This window comes from Megachile rotundata, chromosome 13, assembly GCF_050947335.1.
Source record: "Megachile rotundata isolate GNS110a chromosome 13, iyMegRotu1, whole genome shotgun sequence".
In the NCBI taxonomy this organism is placed as follows: Eukaryota; Metazoa; Arthropoda; class Insecta; order Hymenoptera; family Megachilidae; genus Megachile; species Megachile rotundata.
The window spans coordinates 9,118,194-9,136,874 of record NC_134995.1 but is presented as its reverse complement, the minus strand read 5'-3'; the positions used below and the strand labels follow the sequence as shown (position 1 = coordinate 9,136,874).

Sequence of the window (18,681 nt, the reverse complement as noted above, 5' to 3'; positions counted from 1 at the left end):
AGGAGCGAATTCGCAATGCAAAGAAGAAGCTGAACGAATGGTAATTGGCCGTGGAATAAATTCACGGACGATCTCATTTTCCCTCGTAAAGTTCCGATGACGGAATTTCTTTCGGTTCGCGTTATGAAATAGATTTTTGTTCGAGATGGATCGATCGTGACGCCCGCAGTTTCGCAAACCGACCGGTTAATCGTATTCGGATGACAAAAATATGCTGGGAATTGGGTGCGAATATTTTTGGGTTGATGTCAGCGATAAGCTACTATATTATTATTAACGTTTTCACTGCCGTCACATATATTACACTTTTTGTGTGTGGATCTAACATTTATGTTTGTAAGAATTTGTTCACATCTTTAATTAAAACTATACAAACATTAAATACTTGTATTATTTGCAACTTTGCAAAATATTTGGTATTGTCTGTTGAAAATAAAAATACCTAACGCAATTTTTGACATCTATATTGATAAACATTTGATTGAACTTGATAACTAAAAATACTCGTGTTAAAACTGTGGAAGATAAATGAAAGGAAATATTGTGAAGATATTTAGAAAGGTTTGTTGAAAATAATTAGTGAAATTTTCAGCTTGTTTTCAGTGTTAATAATGAAACTTAAGTATAGGGTGAATTCATACGTATTCATACACAGTATGCATGTGTGTATGATACATGAAGAGCGCGATCAATTGATGATCACTTCGACAAGAAAATTAGTGTAATCTACGTGTAGAAATTTGATAAACTTTACTACGTAATTTGTATTCATATAAGTTTGTATAATTACCGTTCTCAAGTCATCTCAATGAAGGTAGAACCTCGAATATGTAATATGATAATGGTCGCACACGACGCAAGTGGCGTTACTTTAAGAAAAAAACAGAAATAATTAATAAAAATTGTCTGTATAAAGTTTGCAAGGCTATAAATCTAGTGTCTAACATGTGCTGAATAATTCTGTAACTTATTTCGATGAGAAAAGAGAAAAAAAGTGAAAGAAATATTGAAAAATTACAAGACAACTTCGTGTAGCAAGGTTATGTGTTACTACGCATGCGCAGTAGCGCAACAAACATGGCGTCGATGTCACTCTAAACTTACACGCTGAGATATTAGAAAGAAAATAAGAAAATTTGCGAATTTTGGAACTTGCAAGTGTGGAAATTTGGAAATTTAGAACCTTGAGAGTTTGGAAATTTTAGAGTTTAAACAATCTTGTATTTAAACTTTGCAAGAATTAAAAATTTGTACATTTTTAGTTTTAAATTTGCAAATTTCTAACATTCTACATTTAAACATTTCTAAATTCTACGACTTTTTACTTGAAATTAATTTTTAAGTCTTCAACATCCTAAATTACAAAATTTGCAAATACAAAACTTAAAAAGTTTAAAAACTTGAAGCCAAAACTTAAAATGAAGAAATTTGCAAATTTAAGAACACTAAAGAATTTTTTACTAATTTCTTACTAAGAAAATGGAAGAATTGGAGGACATAAAAGTCAAATCTGTAAGTATCGGTAAAAGGAAAATGTTCGCCAGTCATCTTTCAGCTTTGACGGAATTTCTGTGCGAGCAATTGAATCTGGCGGTTTTATTCGAAGTTTGTTCCGATGAACTTGTCGGTGATTGAAGTATCGATGATTGAAGAAACGCGATGGGCATGATTGTATCGTTGCTTTTAAACTCGATAAACTGTTTCCTCGTTGTTTCGTTGCGAAATTGTTCCTTTTTTCTTTGTGCTTACAATCGGTTTTCCGTCGTTCAGTCTGTTACCGATTCTTAATTAAACTATATGAAAGCATTCGACTGTACAAGAGGATACTGATAATATAATATTACAACCGGAACACTGTTTTACTGAAATTAACACCTTCAACGTTTATGATACTCGTTTTTACCTCTTTTAAATTCGTCATTCTTTTATTTAATTAAAAATTATTCACTCAACTAATTGGCTATTTTCTTAGCCAATCACTTTTTATTCAAGAAGATTAGTTTTTATTGAAAAATACAAATATTTTAATTCCAGAAAAGGTATTTTGAAAATTAAAACAAATGTGCATTCTCTTTAAATTAAAGTTTAAATCAATTTTTTGAATAAATTAAAATTTGCTAAATTAAAATTTTCACTTCTGTAATATTTAATAAAAAGTCAATTTCTGTTAAAACTATAAACAAAATTATAAAATTACATCTCATTAATGTATCAAAAAATTTCTCAAAAGCAAAAGAAAGCGTCATTTACAGAAGAAAAATAAAAATAAGATGCTTGAAATAAAAAAATATTTCAATCAAAACGATTGAATCGTGATCGAACATAAATAACTGAACAACTAATAACACAACAGTGTTTAATACTTGATGAGATAACAATTTGAAGCTCCGCGGTGTTACACGCAACACCTCGAATCGAGGTTGCAGTCGACTTATTGTTAGATATAAATCGATTCGTGATATTCCTGTACGAGATGTAGTTACGAACGTCTAAAACCTATTCCAATTTTAAAGTTCAACGGGAGTTTGAGTACCCGAAGCATATTGAACTGCAACAGTTTTTTTTAATACTTTTTTTCCTCTAGTAACTTGTACGCTCAGATATTAAATATCGATCTAGCTTCGATGTATAAGTGCGTTTAAGAAAGCACTTCTTTGAAACATAAAGTTCGATGATTATAATAGCTTCCGAAGGCGCTCTGTAATAAATTGTAAATACGTAATATTAAATAAAACTTGGACAAGGTTTCCTTCGTTTATATTATAGAAATTCTTAAGAATCTTTGACAGAATCTAATTTTGAGATGTTTTGTGATGAAGATATTTTTAATATCTTCAAAATTGCATAATAATTCTGTTATAAAGTAATTCTATTATAATATATTAATTTAGTTTATAATTAGAAAATTAAGCCTTGTTGTAAATTTAAGGAAAATTGAAATTGTAATGAATTAAGTATATACTAATATTAATATATAAAATATTCTAGAAATTTAATTATTGCTAAAGAAATTATCATAGTCACAAGCAATGATAACCTATAAACTTGATTAATTGTACCACATACAGGGTGCGTCACAATTAGGTAGGTCCCTGAAATGGAAGGTAGCTGACGTGATTTTGAATAAGATTACCCTTTGCGAAAATGGAGTTTAAAGCTTCGTTTTTGAATTATTAAGGAAAAACACGGACTAATCAGAGCGCGAGGATTACGCATGCGCAGACGCAAGAGCGACAGCTTCGAGCCTAGAGACGGGGCGCGTGCGCAGATGCGAGAGCGCAGCTTCGAGCCTAGAGACGGGGCGCGTGCGCAGATGCGAGAGCGCAGCTTCGAGTCTAGCGTCTGCGCATGCGTAATTCTCGCGCTCTGATACCCTACGTTCCTATTTCCACGCGTCATATCCCCTATGCCCCGTATTTCCACGCGTTGAATCTCCGCGTGGCGTAATTCCACGCGTTATATTCCCTACGCCTCTATTTCCACGCGTCGTATCCCTGACGCACCGTATTTTCACGCGTTGAATTTCCACGCGGCGTAATTCCACGCGTTATATTCCCTACGCCTCTATTTCCACGCGTCATATCCCCTGCTTCTCGTACTTCCACACATTGAATCTCCACGCGGCGTAATTCCACGCGTTATATTCCCTACGCCTCTATTTCCACGCGTTGAATCTCCACGCGTTATATTCCCTACGCCCCTATTTCCACGCGTCATATCCCCTACTTCCCGTACTTCCATGCGTTGAATCTTCACGCGACGTAATTTCACGCGTTATATTCCCTACGCTCCTGTTTCCTCGCGTCGTAATTCCACGCATTATATTCTCTACTCCCCCCATTTTTACGCGGCCGTGTTTTTCCTTAATAATTCAAAGACAAAGCTTCACACCCCATTTTTGCAAAGGGAAATCTTATTCAGAATCCCATCAGCTACCTCCCATTTCAGAGACCTACATGAATTGTGAAACACCCTGCACAATACCTTATAACTCTATAATTCCGCATAAATTTTGTAACAACTCAGTAATTCGCAACAATTCTACAACTTTACAATTATTGCAAAGTAGAGAATATCCAGTATTATTGTATAAAATCCAGCATTATTTCCAGTATTAAAACAGCAAATATTGCAGCGAAAGCCGTCGTTTTTAACGTACCTCTCTCAGCGAAATAACATAATATGAAAATGAACTCCGACGCAAAATAGCGGAATACCGTATATTAATGCGAGTAACAGTAGATCGCAGACGTCGAACAATATCGAATATTAATATTTCCTACGTAACTTTGTGTCCCCCGCGATGAAAGCGGATCCGACGATAGCTTTCGGACTGCAAAGCTCCCGTACGGAAGTTCTGTTATTGACTGATAGCCTGTCGTCCCGATAACTACGTCCCGTGTAAATAATTTATCGCGACAGGGACCAAAATGGAGGAAACGAAGCGGCATCAACGTTGATACCGGCGTCGCACAATTTTCGTCCCCAGGAATTGACGTTTCGTCGATAAAGTTCCTTTAACGCCACTTCGTCCACCAAATGTTCTTCCTGTCTTTCCCTTTCGCTCATTCTCTTCGAATTTGCAGATTTCGCGAACTTCCTTTTACGAGCGCAATTCGGTTACTACCGTTCCTGAATTCATTGTGTGTGGCTGCGGGAAACTTCTACGAATTATTCCCATCAAACCTTCATTTGTCTACGTTTTGATTAAAGAGTTTATACTTCCTCGATCGATAGTTTTGTTGATTGATACGAAATTTTTTAGTTGGAGTATTTAGATGCAAGAATGATAATATTTACTTGGAAGAAATTTGCATAATTTGTGTTGGTACGTAGATGGAGGTTAGAATGGAATTTTATGTGGGGGCTGATGTTTTTGGGCAGGTTATTTAATTATTGTTGTAATGTTAATATAACTGAAGAAATCTCAAATTTTAGGTGCATTATTCTTTCAGCAATCCTTAGTGCTGATTATAATTCGAATCGAATGCAAAAATTAATTGCAGTAAAAATTCGAGACGGATTTATCACTTTCGAACTGTAGTGTGCGTCACGAGTGCGTCACGATATTGCAGGCCAAGCTTAACCAGTTAACTGTGCAATTTGGTATTAAAAATCCTCGACGCGTAATTAAAGCAACGTACGTTGAATGTAGAGCAGATCCCGTCGAAAAACTCGATAAAATGTTCCCCGGTAAAATCAACAGTGACGTAATAAATGATGCGACGCATACGTTGCGTCACGAGCTTCGCTACACAGAAACAAGTGTATCGAAGTTTCGCGAGCGAAGCGAAAGAATTTAGTCGACGAGAGACTCGTATCAAAAATTGAAAAACCCGAAGGTATTCGTGTGTTTCGTAGTTGTGTAGGTACGAGTCGAGGGATGTAGGCAAACGGGAGGACGAAGAGATAAAGTGAACGACCCGCTTTTAATCGACAACGTAATGTCAGTATCAAATAAAAGTTTTATAAGAGTTGGGAACTTGAATTTCTTAAATTCGAGTCCATCAGAAAGAATATAAAAATAGATAACTCACCGTTTCCTTCTTCTTTCGGGCGTTGTCAAGAGTCAGCTCGAACCAGGACCACTGACCGAAAGGATCCTGCGAATCGATCGTGCTGCTTCCAGTGCGATGCAGCATACCAATGTCTGCTATGTTCAGCCACAAATTTGTGTTCAAGAAGATGATTCGATACTTTTCCGAGCGCTGCTCTATCGTGTAATATCCGGCTGTAACAAGTGCACGAAATCGGCGGATAAGCTTAAGCCAGCGATTTATACGCTCTTTTCTTTCGTGATCTCCCATCGTAATTCCTGCGGGCAACGGTGCTCGCTAATGGACTTTTATTGAAATCGCGGACACAAGATGGTTTCGGCAAATTTTTATATCCTCGGACTTTATTCGCTTGCGATACCATATTTTCGAATCTTAAAGCGCAGGAAAATTTCAAATTTTATTACCTTCAGTTTATTAGAAATTAATTGTTGGAAATTTTCATTTTAAGCGAAATTGCAGGGCTGATGCTGTAAAGTAGTTGTCGAGTAATTGTAGTAAAATAGATGTAAAAGTGGCTGTAAAATGGCTGTACTCGTAGTAAAGTGTTTACGAATATAATTTAATTCAGGTATTAAATATTTATTAATTTTAGCGGAAGTTTCTGATGAAAGCACATAGTGTACTTCGTGCAAAATACATACTTTTTACTACAGTTTTTGTGGAGTACGTAACTTTAACTTTTGTGGATGTGAAGCATATAAAATACATAGTTTTCATTTAATTTCATGTAAAAAATAACAACAAAATTTTATTACAATTTACAAGTATGAAGTACTTATTACTGTCTCTTTATTACATTATGTATTTACTTATTTTAGCAACATTTTGCTCCAAATTGTACTTCGTTTTCCCACATAATTTTTACTCGATATCTTGTTCATGAACACAACACGACCTCCTAACAACATAATTGATGTAACAAATGTTCCAAAATTATCAAATTATTCTACAACATGCATTTATAATAAACTCCTGAAAAGAATCTGCATCAAATATTCACACTATCCATTTCCATTAAATGTTCAGAGCACATTTTTCGCGTTACATTCGAATTCTCATAACATATTCAAGAATTGAATTTTCAATTAACACTTTGTCGCGCCATCCATATATGAATGGTTAAATTTCCATACTATTCTTAAAAATTTGTTCGATTATCTAATTAAAAATACTGTGAACTACTTGCAACTGTAAATAATAGATATAACGAATATTTTTGTATATTGTATACATATTATATGTTTCAGTATTGGGTTATTCACAGAAAATGCAAGAAAGCTTCAAATTTGTTGTTGAAACCTTTCATTTTCTTTAATGAGTAATGATGGTTAATGGAGAAGATAATATTCAGTGAAATATTTCGTGAATGACAGGAATTCAAGCTATGAAATAGTTGAAGACAAGAGAAATGTTGAGAAATTAGGAGACGCAGTGTAGCGGCGTTTTTGCGTTACTGCGCATGCGTAACAAACATGGCGTCGGTGTGCCACGAACTTATACTGAAACTTATAGGTTAACTTTCCCAAACTTATAGATTAGGAAGAAAATTTGCAAATTTTGGGGCTTGCAAGGGGAACAATTTAGAAGTTTGGGAGTTTGGGAATTTAGAAATTTGGGAGTTCGGGAATTTCAGAGTTTAAAAAATTTTGTACTTGAACTTTGGAAGAATTAAAAATTTCTACATTCTTAGTTTGAAATTTGCAAACTCTTAAATTTTAAAAACTCTACATTTGCACATTTTTAACCTTTAAGTTTTCAAGCTCCTAAATTTAGATACTTCTATATCTTAAAATTTCTATACAGAAATTTAAAAACTCGAAAATTCTTAAATTTCCACATAAAAAATTTGTAACTACTGCTAAAATTTCCAAACTCTCCAATTCTCACATAGAAATTGTCAAATGTTAAATCTTGAAAATGTCCAAACTATAACTCCCTTACAAAAATTGTGAAATTTTGAGTCACGAAAATTAAACAGTCTCCCACGTTCTGAAACTTTGTTTCGATGAAACCAATAGTATCGATGAACACGGAGTGTCCTCCATCGGAGAACACTAAACGCAAACGTTCTAAAGAAGAAACGTAAATGCCGTCAGAGAGCATGTTCCTAGAGTTGGAACTATTAATTCGCAAGCAGCGTACGTTCTTCCGGCAAGCCGGTGGCCTTAAGTCTCTGTCCCTTTTGATTTAATCCGATTTTCGTGTTCTCTGGCAAGCATACTACCCATTAGGAAACACCGTGGCTCTCTGTCCATAGAAATTGCAGTCCGTGGCATGGTAAAAGCCAGTGGCACAGAACGCATTTGGTGTACTCACCGGTTCGAAACGTGTCCAGGGCCTCCTGCGGCAGCCATTGCTGCCAAAGTACGGCCAGCTGAGAGAAGCTCACTGTTATGTCCTCGTGTCCGAGGGCGGGGAACACAAATTGTTCCTTAAACGTGCGGGACAACAGATCGGTCAAATTCCGCAAACATTGCAGACGCAATTCGCCGTTCATATCGGCCGTCCGGGTCAACGCGTCCCTGCAACAAGTAGTTACAGCCTCATTAACCCATTGCACTACAATCACCGGCTATCCTCGTCACGCACTCGCGCTTCGAGTATGGTGCTTCGATTTTATGGGACGATTGAAGTTTCGGTTTGGATTTAATTGTGTTTGGAAAAAATTGGAGATTGGAATTTTAGGAGGTTGGGAATATGGAATGTTGGAAATTTACGAAATTTGCGAATTTTGGGACTTGCAAGTGGGGAAATTTAGAAGTTTGTATTGGAGATAAAAGCGATATAAGAGCGATACACGAATTAGCATTAACATTTGTCTCCATCTAGCGATGTTAATCATCATTGTTCGTTCCTTCTTGTGTTCGCATGTTTCGATTCAATTTTGTTCTCTAATATTCTTCTCACGTAATTCTGATTGTATTTTGTATCGTTCTTAAATAAATAGTTTTTGTGCTTTGTATATAATTAATTACGACACTATTCGTCCACGGATCTCCTCGTCTTCAACAGTTTGTCAATTTGGAAATTTTACAGTTTAAAAGATCTAATATTTGAACAATTTTGGAAGGTTGGGAATCTTGGAATTTAGAAATCTTGGAATTTGGGAATCTTGGAATTTGGGAATCTTGGAAATTTGGAAATTTGGAATCTTGGAATTTGGGAATTTGGGAATTTTGGAAATTGAAAAATTTGGAAATTGGGAAATTTGCAATTTGGGAAATGTGGAATTTGGAAATTAGGAATTTGAGAAATTTGGAATCTTGGAATTTGGGAATTTTGGAAATTGAAAAATTTGGAAATGGGGAAATTGGAAAATTTGGAATCTTGGAAATTGAAAAATTGGGAAATTGGGAAATTTGGAATCTTGGAAATTTGGAATCTTCGAATTTGGGAATCTTGGAAATTTGGAATCTTGGAATTTGGGAATTTTGGAAATTTGGAATCTGGGAAATTGAAAAATTGGGAAATTTGGAAATGTGGAATTTGGGAAATTTGGAATCTTGGAAATTTGAAATCTTGGAAATTTGGCATCTCGGAATTTGGGAATTTTCGAAATTTGGAATCTTGGAAATTGAAAAATTTGGAAATTGGGAAATTTAGAATTTGGGAAATTTAGAATTTGGGAAATTTGGAATTTGGGAAATTTGGAATTTGGGAAATTTGGAATTTGGGAAATTTGGAATTTGGGAAATTTGGAATCTTGGAAATTGAAAAATTTGGAATTTGGGAATTTTGGAAATTTGGAATCTTGGAAATTGAAAAATTTGGAAATTGGGAAATTTGGAAATTTGGAAATTTGGAATCTTAGAATTTGGGAATTTTGGAAATTTGGAATCTTGGAAATTGAAAAATTTAGAAATTGGGAAATTTGGAATTGGGAAATTTGGAATTTGGGAAATTCGGAATTTGGGAAATTTGGAAATGTGGAATTTGGGAAATTTGGAATCTTGGAAATTTGAAATCTTGGAAATTTGGCATCTTGGAATTTGAGAATTTTGGAAATTTGGAATCTTGGAAATAGAAAAATTTGGAAATTGGGAAATTTGGAATTTGGGAAATTTAGAATTTGGGAAATTTGGAATTTGGGAAATTTGGAATTTGGGAAATTGAAAAATTTGGAAATTTGGAATTTGGGAAATTTGGAATCTTGGAAATTGAAAAATTTGGAAATTTGGAAATTTGAAAACTCAGAAAATTTCTAAATTTTCCCATTATCAAATTAAACAATGAAAATTAAAAGAATTTCACATGTATAAAACTTATAAAATCTACCCCGTATCTAATTACATGCATCTCCACATTCACCTGCGCCGCCATAACACGCTTCCATAGAAATCCAGTTCCACTTTATCCGAAACAATGGCACTAAGTATTTGCCAACAAAATTGTATTGTTTCGATATGAACGGAATACTAACAAGCTGCAGTAGAATTTGAATTTTTCTATCCCCTGTATAATCCTCGAAAACACATTTCCGCAATAACCCGTAGGCGAAATCTACGCACGGTTCTCTGATTCGCCACGAAACAGCCATAAGTTGACTTTATAGCGGTCAAACCGTATTTCGCCGCGAGTCTGCCTGTTTTTCCGCCAAACAATTTGTGCACAAAGTTTAGATACGTATTTTAGTTTGCTGTTCTCTCGTAACAGGAAGCTGTATACACAATGCTAGGCCAATTATGTGCTGCATGCATAGCACGCAACTTCTGTAATCCCAGATGCTCTGTGCATCTAGATAATATAAGTATTTCCGTCTTATTAAATTATAACAATTCGTTTCATTATATCTGGACCGTACACGAACCGCCAGTAAAAAGAAATGCGCTTTGTTAAAATAGATACAATCATGCTCTCTGGGAAAATATAACCCGGTACGATTATTAAGTTACTGGTTGAACTGTTATGAAGTTCAACATAAATTAGTAGATATTTTTATCTAAACTTTATTACGTCGTATTTCATTGCAAGGTTGCGCTGTAAAGTTGATAACACGGTTGCGTGGATAACCCAGATTTTTTTGGAAAAATCGCGGACAAAATCTCTGCGGTTAGGTTAGGTTGCTGCACTCGCGATATTCGGGTTTCTGGCGGCGCTTTATTGTTTTATTTCACTTTGTTGTATGTGAAATGTGTGCTTTTACGATTTTCTCGTTTGGAAGGAATTTGATGAAGTAATATGTGGAATGATTGTATCTACAAAGTGGGGAATGCTCCAGTTTTAAATTTCTGAGGTTTGAGATTTTTAGATGTGGAAAGTTTTACGATTCTGAATGTGGGAAGTGTTTCCACTTTTCTATATAACGAAATTTCATGTTCACATTCCAACATTAGTGCATTCCCAGATTTCTATATTCTAACATTCCTACATTCCAACATTTCCGAATTCCAAGATTCCTAAATTCCTAAATTTCCAAATTCTTAATTTTCCAAATTCCTAAATTTCCAAATTGCAAATTTCCAAATTCCAAAATTTCCAAATTGCAAATTTCCAAAGTTCTAAATTTCCAAATTCCTAAATTTCCAAATCCCTAATTTTCCAAATTCCTAAATTTCCAAATTCCTAAATTTCCAAATTCTTAAATTTCCAAATTCCTAAATGTCCAAATTGCAAATTTCCAAAGTTCTAAATTTCCAAATTCCTAAATTTCCAAATTCCTAAATTTCCAAATTCCTAAATTTCCAAATTCCTAAATTTCCAAATCCCCAATTTTCCAAATTCCTAAATTTCCAAATTCCAAATTTCCACAGTTCTAAATTTCCAAATTCCTAAATTTCCAAATCCCTCATTTTCCAAATTCCTAAATTTCCAAATCCCTAATTTTCCAAATTCCCAAATTTCCAAATTCCAAATTTCCAAAGTTCTAAATTTCCAAATTCCAAATTTTCAAATTCCTAGATCTCCAAATTCCTAAATTCCCAAATTCCTAAATCCCCAATTCCTAGATTTCCAAATTTTCAAATTTCCAACTCTCCAAAATTTCCAAATTTTCTAAATTTTCTAAATTTTCCCATTTTTCCCAATTTTCCCAATTTTCCCAATTTTCCCAATTTTCTCAACTTTCCCTATTTTCCCAATTTTTCCAAATTTCCAAATTTTCCAACTTTTCTAAATTTCCAAATACATAATAGACTGTAAAAAACCTCATCATCTTTGCACTCCCTATTTTCAATAAAAATAAATACGTAAATAAATGAAGAGAACGAAATGAAATGGTTAAATGTAGTTATGTAAGTCGGAAGGTAGATTTTCACACGAATCGAGCAGAAAATGTCGGAAAATCAAGTGGAACATAGGGAAACAAACGACTCTGGCTCGTAAGAGGAGAATTTAACCCTTAAAGGCTTCAATCACGGCTGCCTTTCTAACGACATTAAATCCACTTCCGCAAAATCACATTTCAAACTTTGCAGGTTGCCGATTAACTTGTAGCAACCCCTGCAGAAGTACCATACCAACAACTTCACGATTTATACCTTTAGTTTCGCTACTCTCGTTTTACTACATAAATTATGTATTTTGGGATTAGTAGGTTTTAATGTAATTATTAGGAATTTTTGGGTTATCAAGTTGCTAAATTTGGAAATTGTTAGATTGTTAAATTGTCAAACTAGTGCATTAGTAAATTAGCAAATTAACAAATTAGTCTTAAACTGTCAAACTTTCAAATTGTTAAATGAACAATTTAGCAAATTGACTAATTGACAAATTATGAAATTGTCAAATTGTCAAATGAATAAATTAGCAATTTGACTAATTGACAAATTATGAAATTGTTAATTTGTCAAATTAGCAAACTATTAAATTGTCGGTTGAGCAAATGTGCAAATTTGCCAAATTTTCAAATTGTCAAATGAGTAAATTAACAAATTGTCAAATTGTCAAATCAGCAAATTAGTAAATTGTCAAATGAGGAAATTAGCAAATTGTCAAATTGTCAAATGAGGAAATTAGCAAATTTTCAAATTGTCAAATGAGGAAATTAGCAAATTGTCAAATTGTCAAATAAGGAAATGAGCAAATTGTCAATTTGTCAAATGAGGAAATAAGCAAATTGTCAAATTGTCAAATGAGGAAATTAGCAAATGGTCAATTTGTCAAATGAGGAAATTAGCAAATTTTCAAATTATCAAATGAGGAAATTAGCAAATGGTCAATTTGTCAAATGAGGAAATTAGCAAATGGTCAAATTGTCAAATGAGGAAATTAGCAAATTGTCAAACTGTCAAGTGTGGAAATTAGCAAATTATTAACCGAGCAAATGATCAATTTATGAATTTTAAAAATTACCAAATTACCAAATCAGTAAATTATCAAATATCCTTAATACTGTGAATTAGTAAATTTTTACTACTATTAATAAAATTCATAACCTAAAATTTCCCAACCCCAAACAATCTAAAGTATCTAAAGAAATTATCCCTAACCATCGCAGAACATAACCTCGTAAAAAAGAGCGGGAAATTCAAACCAACAACAAACGTTCCCTCAAATATTCCCCTCGAGTCCAATATTTCCAAACCTACGACACGTGTTTCCTCTCTAAAGGAGAATCTTCGAAATTCGGAGATATCCATTAAAGGGGTTACGGCTCGCCATAGATTCATTTTAAAATTGTTCGTTCTTAATGAAAAAGGCGAAAGGGTAGCGGCAACTTTCAACGGTCTGAACCTGCACAACGTAATATTCCGGAATGAAATAAAAATTAATGAAGGAAATTGTCGGTTGCGGGGTAAAAATCCGGTTTCTAAAAGGATCTAATTGCAGCAATCCTTGTAATGGCGTTCGTGGTGGCGGGCACGGCGGCAAAGTTTTCAGGTTTCTCGTTAAATTGCAACGACACGTGTACACGAACAGCTTCTATGAGCTTTCCGTTTGTTCTTCTCGATTTGTCATTTGTTCTCTTGAGCTCGGGATTTAGTTTCAAATTTGCTCGGGTTAATTCCGTGTAACGCTCACCTTCTCCGCGTTTCGTAATGGTGATATTACACCGGTAATGTTACATTTCGCGCACGCAAAATGAGACGGGAACATATGCATATTCATATGTTACGTTACATGTGGCTTTTGGAAAATTTTCGGGAGATTTATTTGGGATTCTGGGTACATTTGTTAGTTTTATGTAATAACATATCATATGTTATAATGGATGTTTAACATATCATATGTTATAATATATGTTTAACGTGTCATATGTTATTACACATGTTTAACATATCATATGTTATAATATATGTTTAACATATCATATGTTATAATGGATATTTAACGTGTCATATGTTATTACATATGTTTAACATGTCATATGTTATTACATATGTTTAACATGTCATATGTGATTACATATGTTTAACATGTCATATGTGATTACATATATTTAACATGTCATATGTGATTACACATGTTATAACATATGTTTAACATGTCATATGTTATTAAACATGATTAACATATCACATGTTACTACACATGTTATAACATATGTTTAACATATCATATGTTATAACATATGTTTAATATATCATATGATATAATATATGTTTAACATGTTATATGCTATAACATGTATTATAACATATGATATGTTAAACATATGTTATAACACATATGTCTACACACATGAGAACTCTAATCATTTTAATTGAACACATACATATGTAATTGATCAAATGACGTCATATAAAAAGAAAAATCCCAAATAAATAATTTAAACAAATGACTCTAATTTAAATTTCACATAATTTACCATAATTTAATATAAATGTAACTAAATGATAAAACTTCAAAATTTTAATCTAACATAAAAGTGAATTATAATTTTGATTAGATTTACATGCACACATCGAACATCCAAAGCACTAAATTTACCGAGTCCATTACCAAAATTATTTCGCGCAAATTCATGGCCGACGTCCAGGAAAATAACAAGAGGCGAAAAATCAATTTGATAATTACTCGGAACCTTCGAAAATAACAAATAACGTGTGACGTGTATTTATCGCCAACAGAATGCGAGATTAACGATCGAACAACGAATTATGATCCACGAACAAATTATACGAGCGAGCAATTAGCAAATTGACCGATAAATCAGCAAAAACTGATCGATCCTTAACGCACAGTTTCGTAAACTAATCCGATAATTGATGATTCGCAAACTCCAGAAACAGAATATGCCAATTGAGGGCGAGAGTGTGTGCGTGTTGGCGCGAGCTCATATATCGTGTATAAATTAAACCGCACAAATCACTAATGTAGTGCGGCTTGATGAATTTATCGACGATCGAGTCCGGAATGTTAATGCACTTAGGAATAATTCGAAATAATTAATCATTTGACTCGCGGTACCTAAATTGAGATTAATAGAGGCCGAAATGATTTTGACACTTTAGGAGGATATTCGTGATTTCTTTTTCTTTTATTGGTAGATTAATAGATGACTGTTTTTAATACTTTTGTGTGAAATTGTAGGAAATTTTTATTATTACAGTTCTCAGTGCAGTTATACTAGTTTCAAGTGGGATTTGAAAATTTAGTTTAAGATTTTTGAATTTTGGAGTTGGTAGATTTTATATTGTGAGAAGCAACATTAACATTAACTAATTATTATTGTTTAAAGTTAATATATTGTTACATAAGACTGTAGCATATGTTAACGTCACTTACATTGGCATCACATCATGTGACCTACGTCACGTGACACGCGGTCATGTTGATCTGAAAGCGCGCCAATATTTGAACGCTAAAACCAGAGTCAGCTCAAATAATAATTTTTAGCAAGAAAAAATAAATATGTAAAATATAATTCTGTTATTTTATAATACAAAGAACATTATAAACATGTGTCACACCATTCTGTCATTTTATAATTAAAAGAAAAATATAATAAAACTTATATATAACATATTCTCTTCTTTTTACATACTGTATTAATCGATCGAACTCCTACAAATGAACATAAATTAACTGCAAATTAAAAGCCACAAAACCCATAATGATCGCAAGCATCAGAAGCAACGAACACAACCGATACCTCCACGCTATCAATTTTCCTCCAGCAAATTTTCCTATCATTTCCCGTTGTTCCTTTGCGTCCTAAACATAGGATGTTAACTCCACCCCACGCTGTTTACCAAGTTAGCGTTCAAATTTCCAGGAGCCGCAGAACATAATACGAAACTTCGCTAATCGAATTTCAAGCGCGAAATCAAGGGGTTAATTGAAGGTTTCAAGAAGCAAATTCGATCAATTGAGAGAAGTATTGCGTGTGCACGCGTGTAACTTTGAATTCGCGGTAAGAAACACTCGACGACACGCGAACTTTCAACGCCGATTTACCGGAATCGGTTTCTGTAAAACGGGGGTTCCGAAGCCCCACGGAAATTCAAGTTTCCACTCGGAACCTTGGTAAAACTTTTATTTGATTCTGACATTACATCGAAACCTTACGTTGCCGGTTAAAAGCGAAGCCGTACCTTTCACTTTATATTACTCTTTTCTTCCTCTCGTTTGCCAACATCCCTCGACTTGTACCTACACAACTACAAAACACACGAATACCTTCGGGTTTTTCAATTTTTTATACGAGTTTCTCGTCGACTAAATTCTTTCGCTTCGCTCGCGGAACTTTGATACACTTGTTTCTGTGTAGCGAAGCTGGTGACGCAACGTATGCGTCGCACCATTTATTACGTCACTGTTGATTTTACCGGGGAACATTTTATCGAGTTTTTCGACGGGATCTGCTCTACATTCAACGTACGTTGCTTTAATTACGCGTCAAGGATTTTTAAAACCAAATTACACAGTTAACTGGTTAAGCTTGGTCTGCAATATCGTGACGTACTCGTGACGCACAGTACAGTTTGAACGTGATAACCGAGACTCGAATTTTCACTGCAATTAAATTTTGCATTCGATTCGAATTATAATCAGCACTAAGGATTGCTGAAAGAATAATATACCTAAAATTTGAGGTTTCTTCACTTATATTAACATTGTGTCAATAATTATCTGGCTATGTACGACCAGTCTATTAAATTGTAGGTTAAAGCTTTCAAGTTTGTATTAGATAAGTTCGCGTAAGTTTCCAAATCCATCAAAGACACAAACCCTGCAATACCCTGCACAAAGTCTTGAACAAACCAGAACCTGAACAGGTTAAATTAATTCTCTTTGGACTGTTCGATTAAAGATGGCGGGACGTAACGAGGCAAACCGTATCGAACGGCAATCGATTTCCATCAAACGTTTCTTAAATGAACAACCTTGCCGCTGATTCGATATCTCTTCGGCCGTGTCGATAATCCCCGCAAGACTCGGTTAGTTGAATTTCCTACGCGATGATTACCATCCAATTAACGTCCGGCAAATATAATTTCTCGCTGGAGTCTGTTCGCTGAGATTAATCGGCCATAGAGATTGATTAGTGCAAGAAAGGGGGAATGTTAGAAAGATGTGTCTATCTTTGTGAAGGTAGGTTATGATATGTTTAATTAGAGAGTAAATGTAGTTTCAATATACCATTGTACCAATGTACCAACGTACCAATGTACCAGTGTACTAATTTACCAATTGTTAATCTACTAAGTCCTCAATTCACCAATCGACCAATTCAACAATTCACTAATTCACAAATTTGCTAATGTACCAATCTACTAATTCACTCGTCGACCAGTTCAACAATTCACTAATTCACAAATTTACCAATGTACCAATCTACAAGTTTAACAATCTACTAGTTTACCAATCTACCAATTCACTAATCGACCAGTTCAACAATTCACTAATTCACAAATTTTGCAATGTACCAATCTACAAGTTTAACAATCTACTAGTTTACCAATTTACCAATTCACTCATCGACCAGTTCGACAATTCACTAATTCACAAATTCACCAATGTACCAATCTACAAGTTTTACAATCTACTAGTTTACCAATCTACCAATTCACTCATCAACCAATTCGACAATTCACTAATTCACAAATTTACCAATGTACCAATCTAAAAGTTTAACAATCTACTAGTTTACCAATCTACCAATTCACTCATCGACCAATTCGACAATTCACTAATTCACAAATTTACCAATGTACCAATCTAAAAGTTTAACAGTCTACTAGTTTACCAATCTACCAATTCACTCATCGACCAATTCGACAATTCACTAATTCACAAATTTACCAATGTACCAATCTACAAGTTTAACAATCTACTAGTTTACCAATCTACCAATTCAGCAATTCATTAATTCACAAATTTACTAATGTTCCAATTTATAAATTTACCAATGTATTAGTTTACTAGTCTACCAATTCAACAATTTACCAACGTACCAATCTGCGAATTCACCAATCTACCAATTTTCCAATTTACCAATTCAACAATTCACCAATTTGCCAACGTACTAACGTACCAAACTACCAATTTAACAGTATACCAATTTTCTAATTTACCAATTCCTCAATTTACCAATTCACCAACTCACAAGTGTACCAATCTACCAATCTATCAATCAACCAATCTACCATTCTACTAATCCATCAATCCACCAATCCACCAATCCACCAATCCACCAATCCACCAATCCACCAATCCACCAATCCACCAATCCACCAATCCACCAATCCACCAATCCACCAATCCACCAATCCACCAATCCACCAATCCACCAATCCACCAATCCACCAATCCACCAATCCACCAATCCACCAATCCACCAATCCACCAATCCACCAATCCACCAATCCACCAATCCACCAATCCACCAATCCACCAATCCACCAATCCACCAATCCACCAATCCACCAATCCACCAATCCACCAATCCACCAATCCACCAATCCACCAATCCACCAATCCACCAATCCACCAATCCACCAATCCACCAATCCACCAATCCACCAATCCACCAATCCACCAATCCACCAATCCACCAATCCACCAATCCACCAATCCACCAATCCACCAATCCACCAATCCACCAATCCACCAATCCACCAATCCACCAATCCACCAATCCACCAATCCACCAATCCACCAATCCACCAATTCACCAATCCAGCAATCCACCGGTCTACCGATCTACCAATCTACCAATCTACCAATCTACCAATCTACC

At 34.6% G+C, this 18,681-nt stretch overlaps 1 protein-coding gene across 2 annotated transcripts in view; it reads right to left on the bottom strand.

Annotated features, from left to right (window-relative positions):
• Positions 1 to 18,681, bottom strand: part of LOC100880687 (cyclic GMP-AMP phosphodiesterase SMPDL3A) — a 188,355-nt gene that overhangs the window by 28,941 nt on the left and 140,733 nt on the right. For both annotated transcript variants that reach the window (XM_076539329.1, XM_076539328.1), the window contains exons 5-6: positions 7,875 to 8,080; positions 5,538 to 5,731 (exon numbers count right to left, since the gene is read on the bottom strand). In XM_076539329.1, coding sequence (XP_076395444.1) covers positions 5,538 to 5,731; positions 7,875 to 8,080 — 400 coding nt within the window. The remainder of the gene's footprint in view (positions 1 to 5,537; positions 5,732 to 7,874; positions 8,081 to 18,681) is intronic.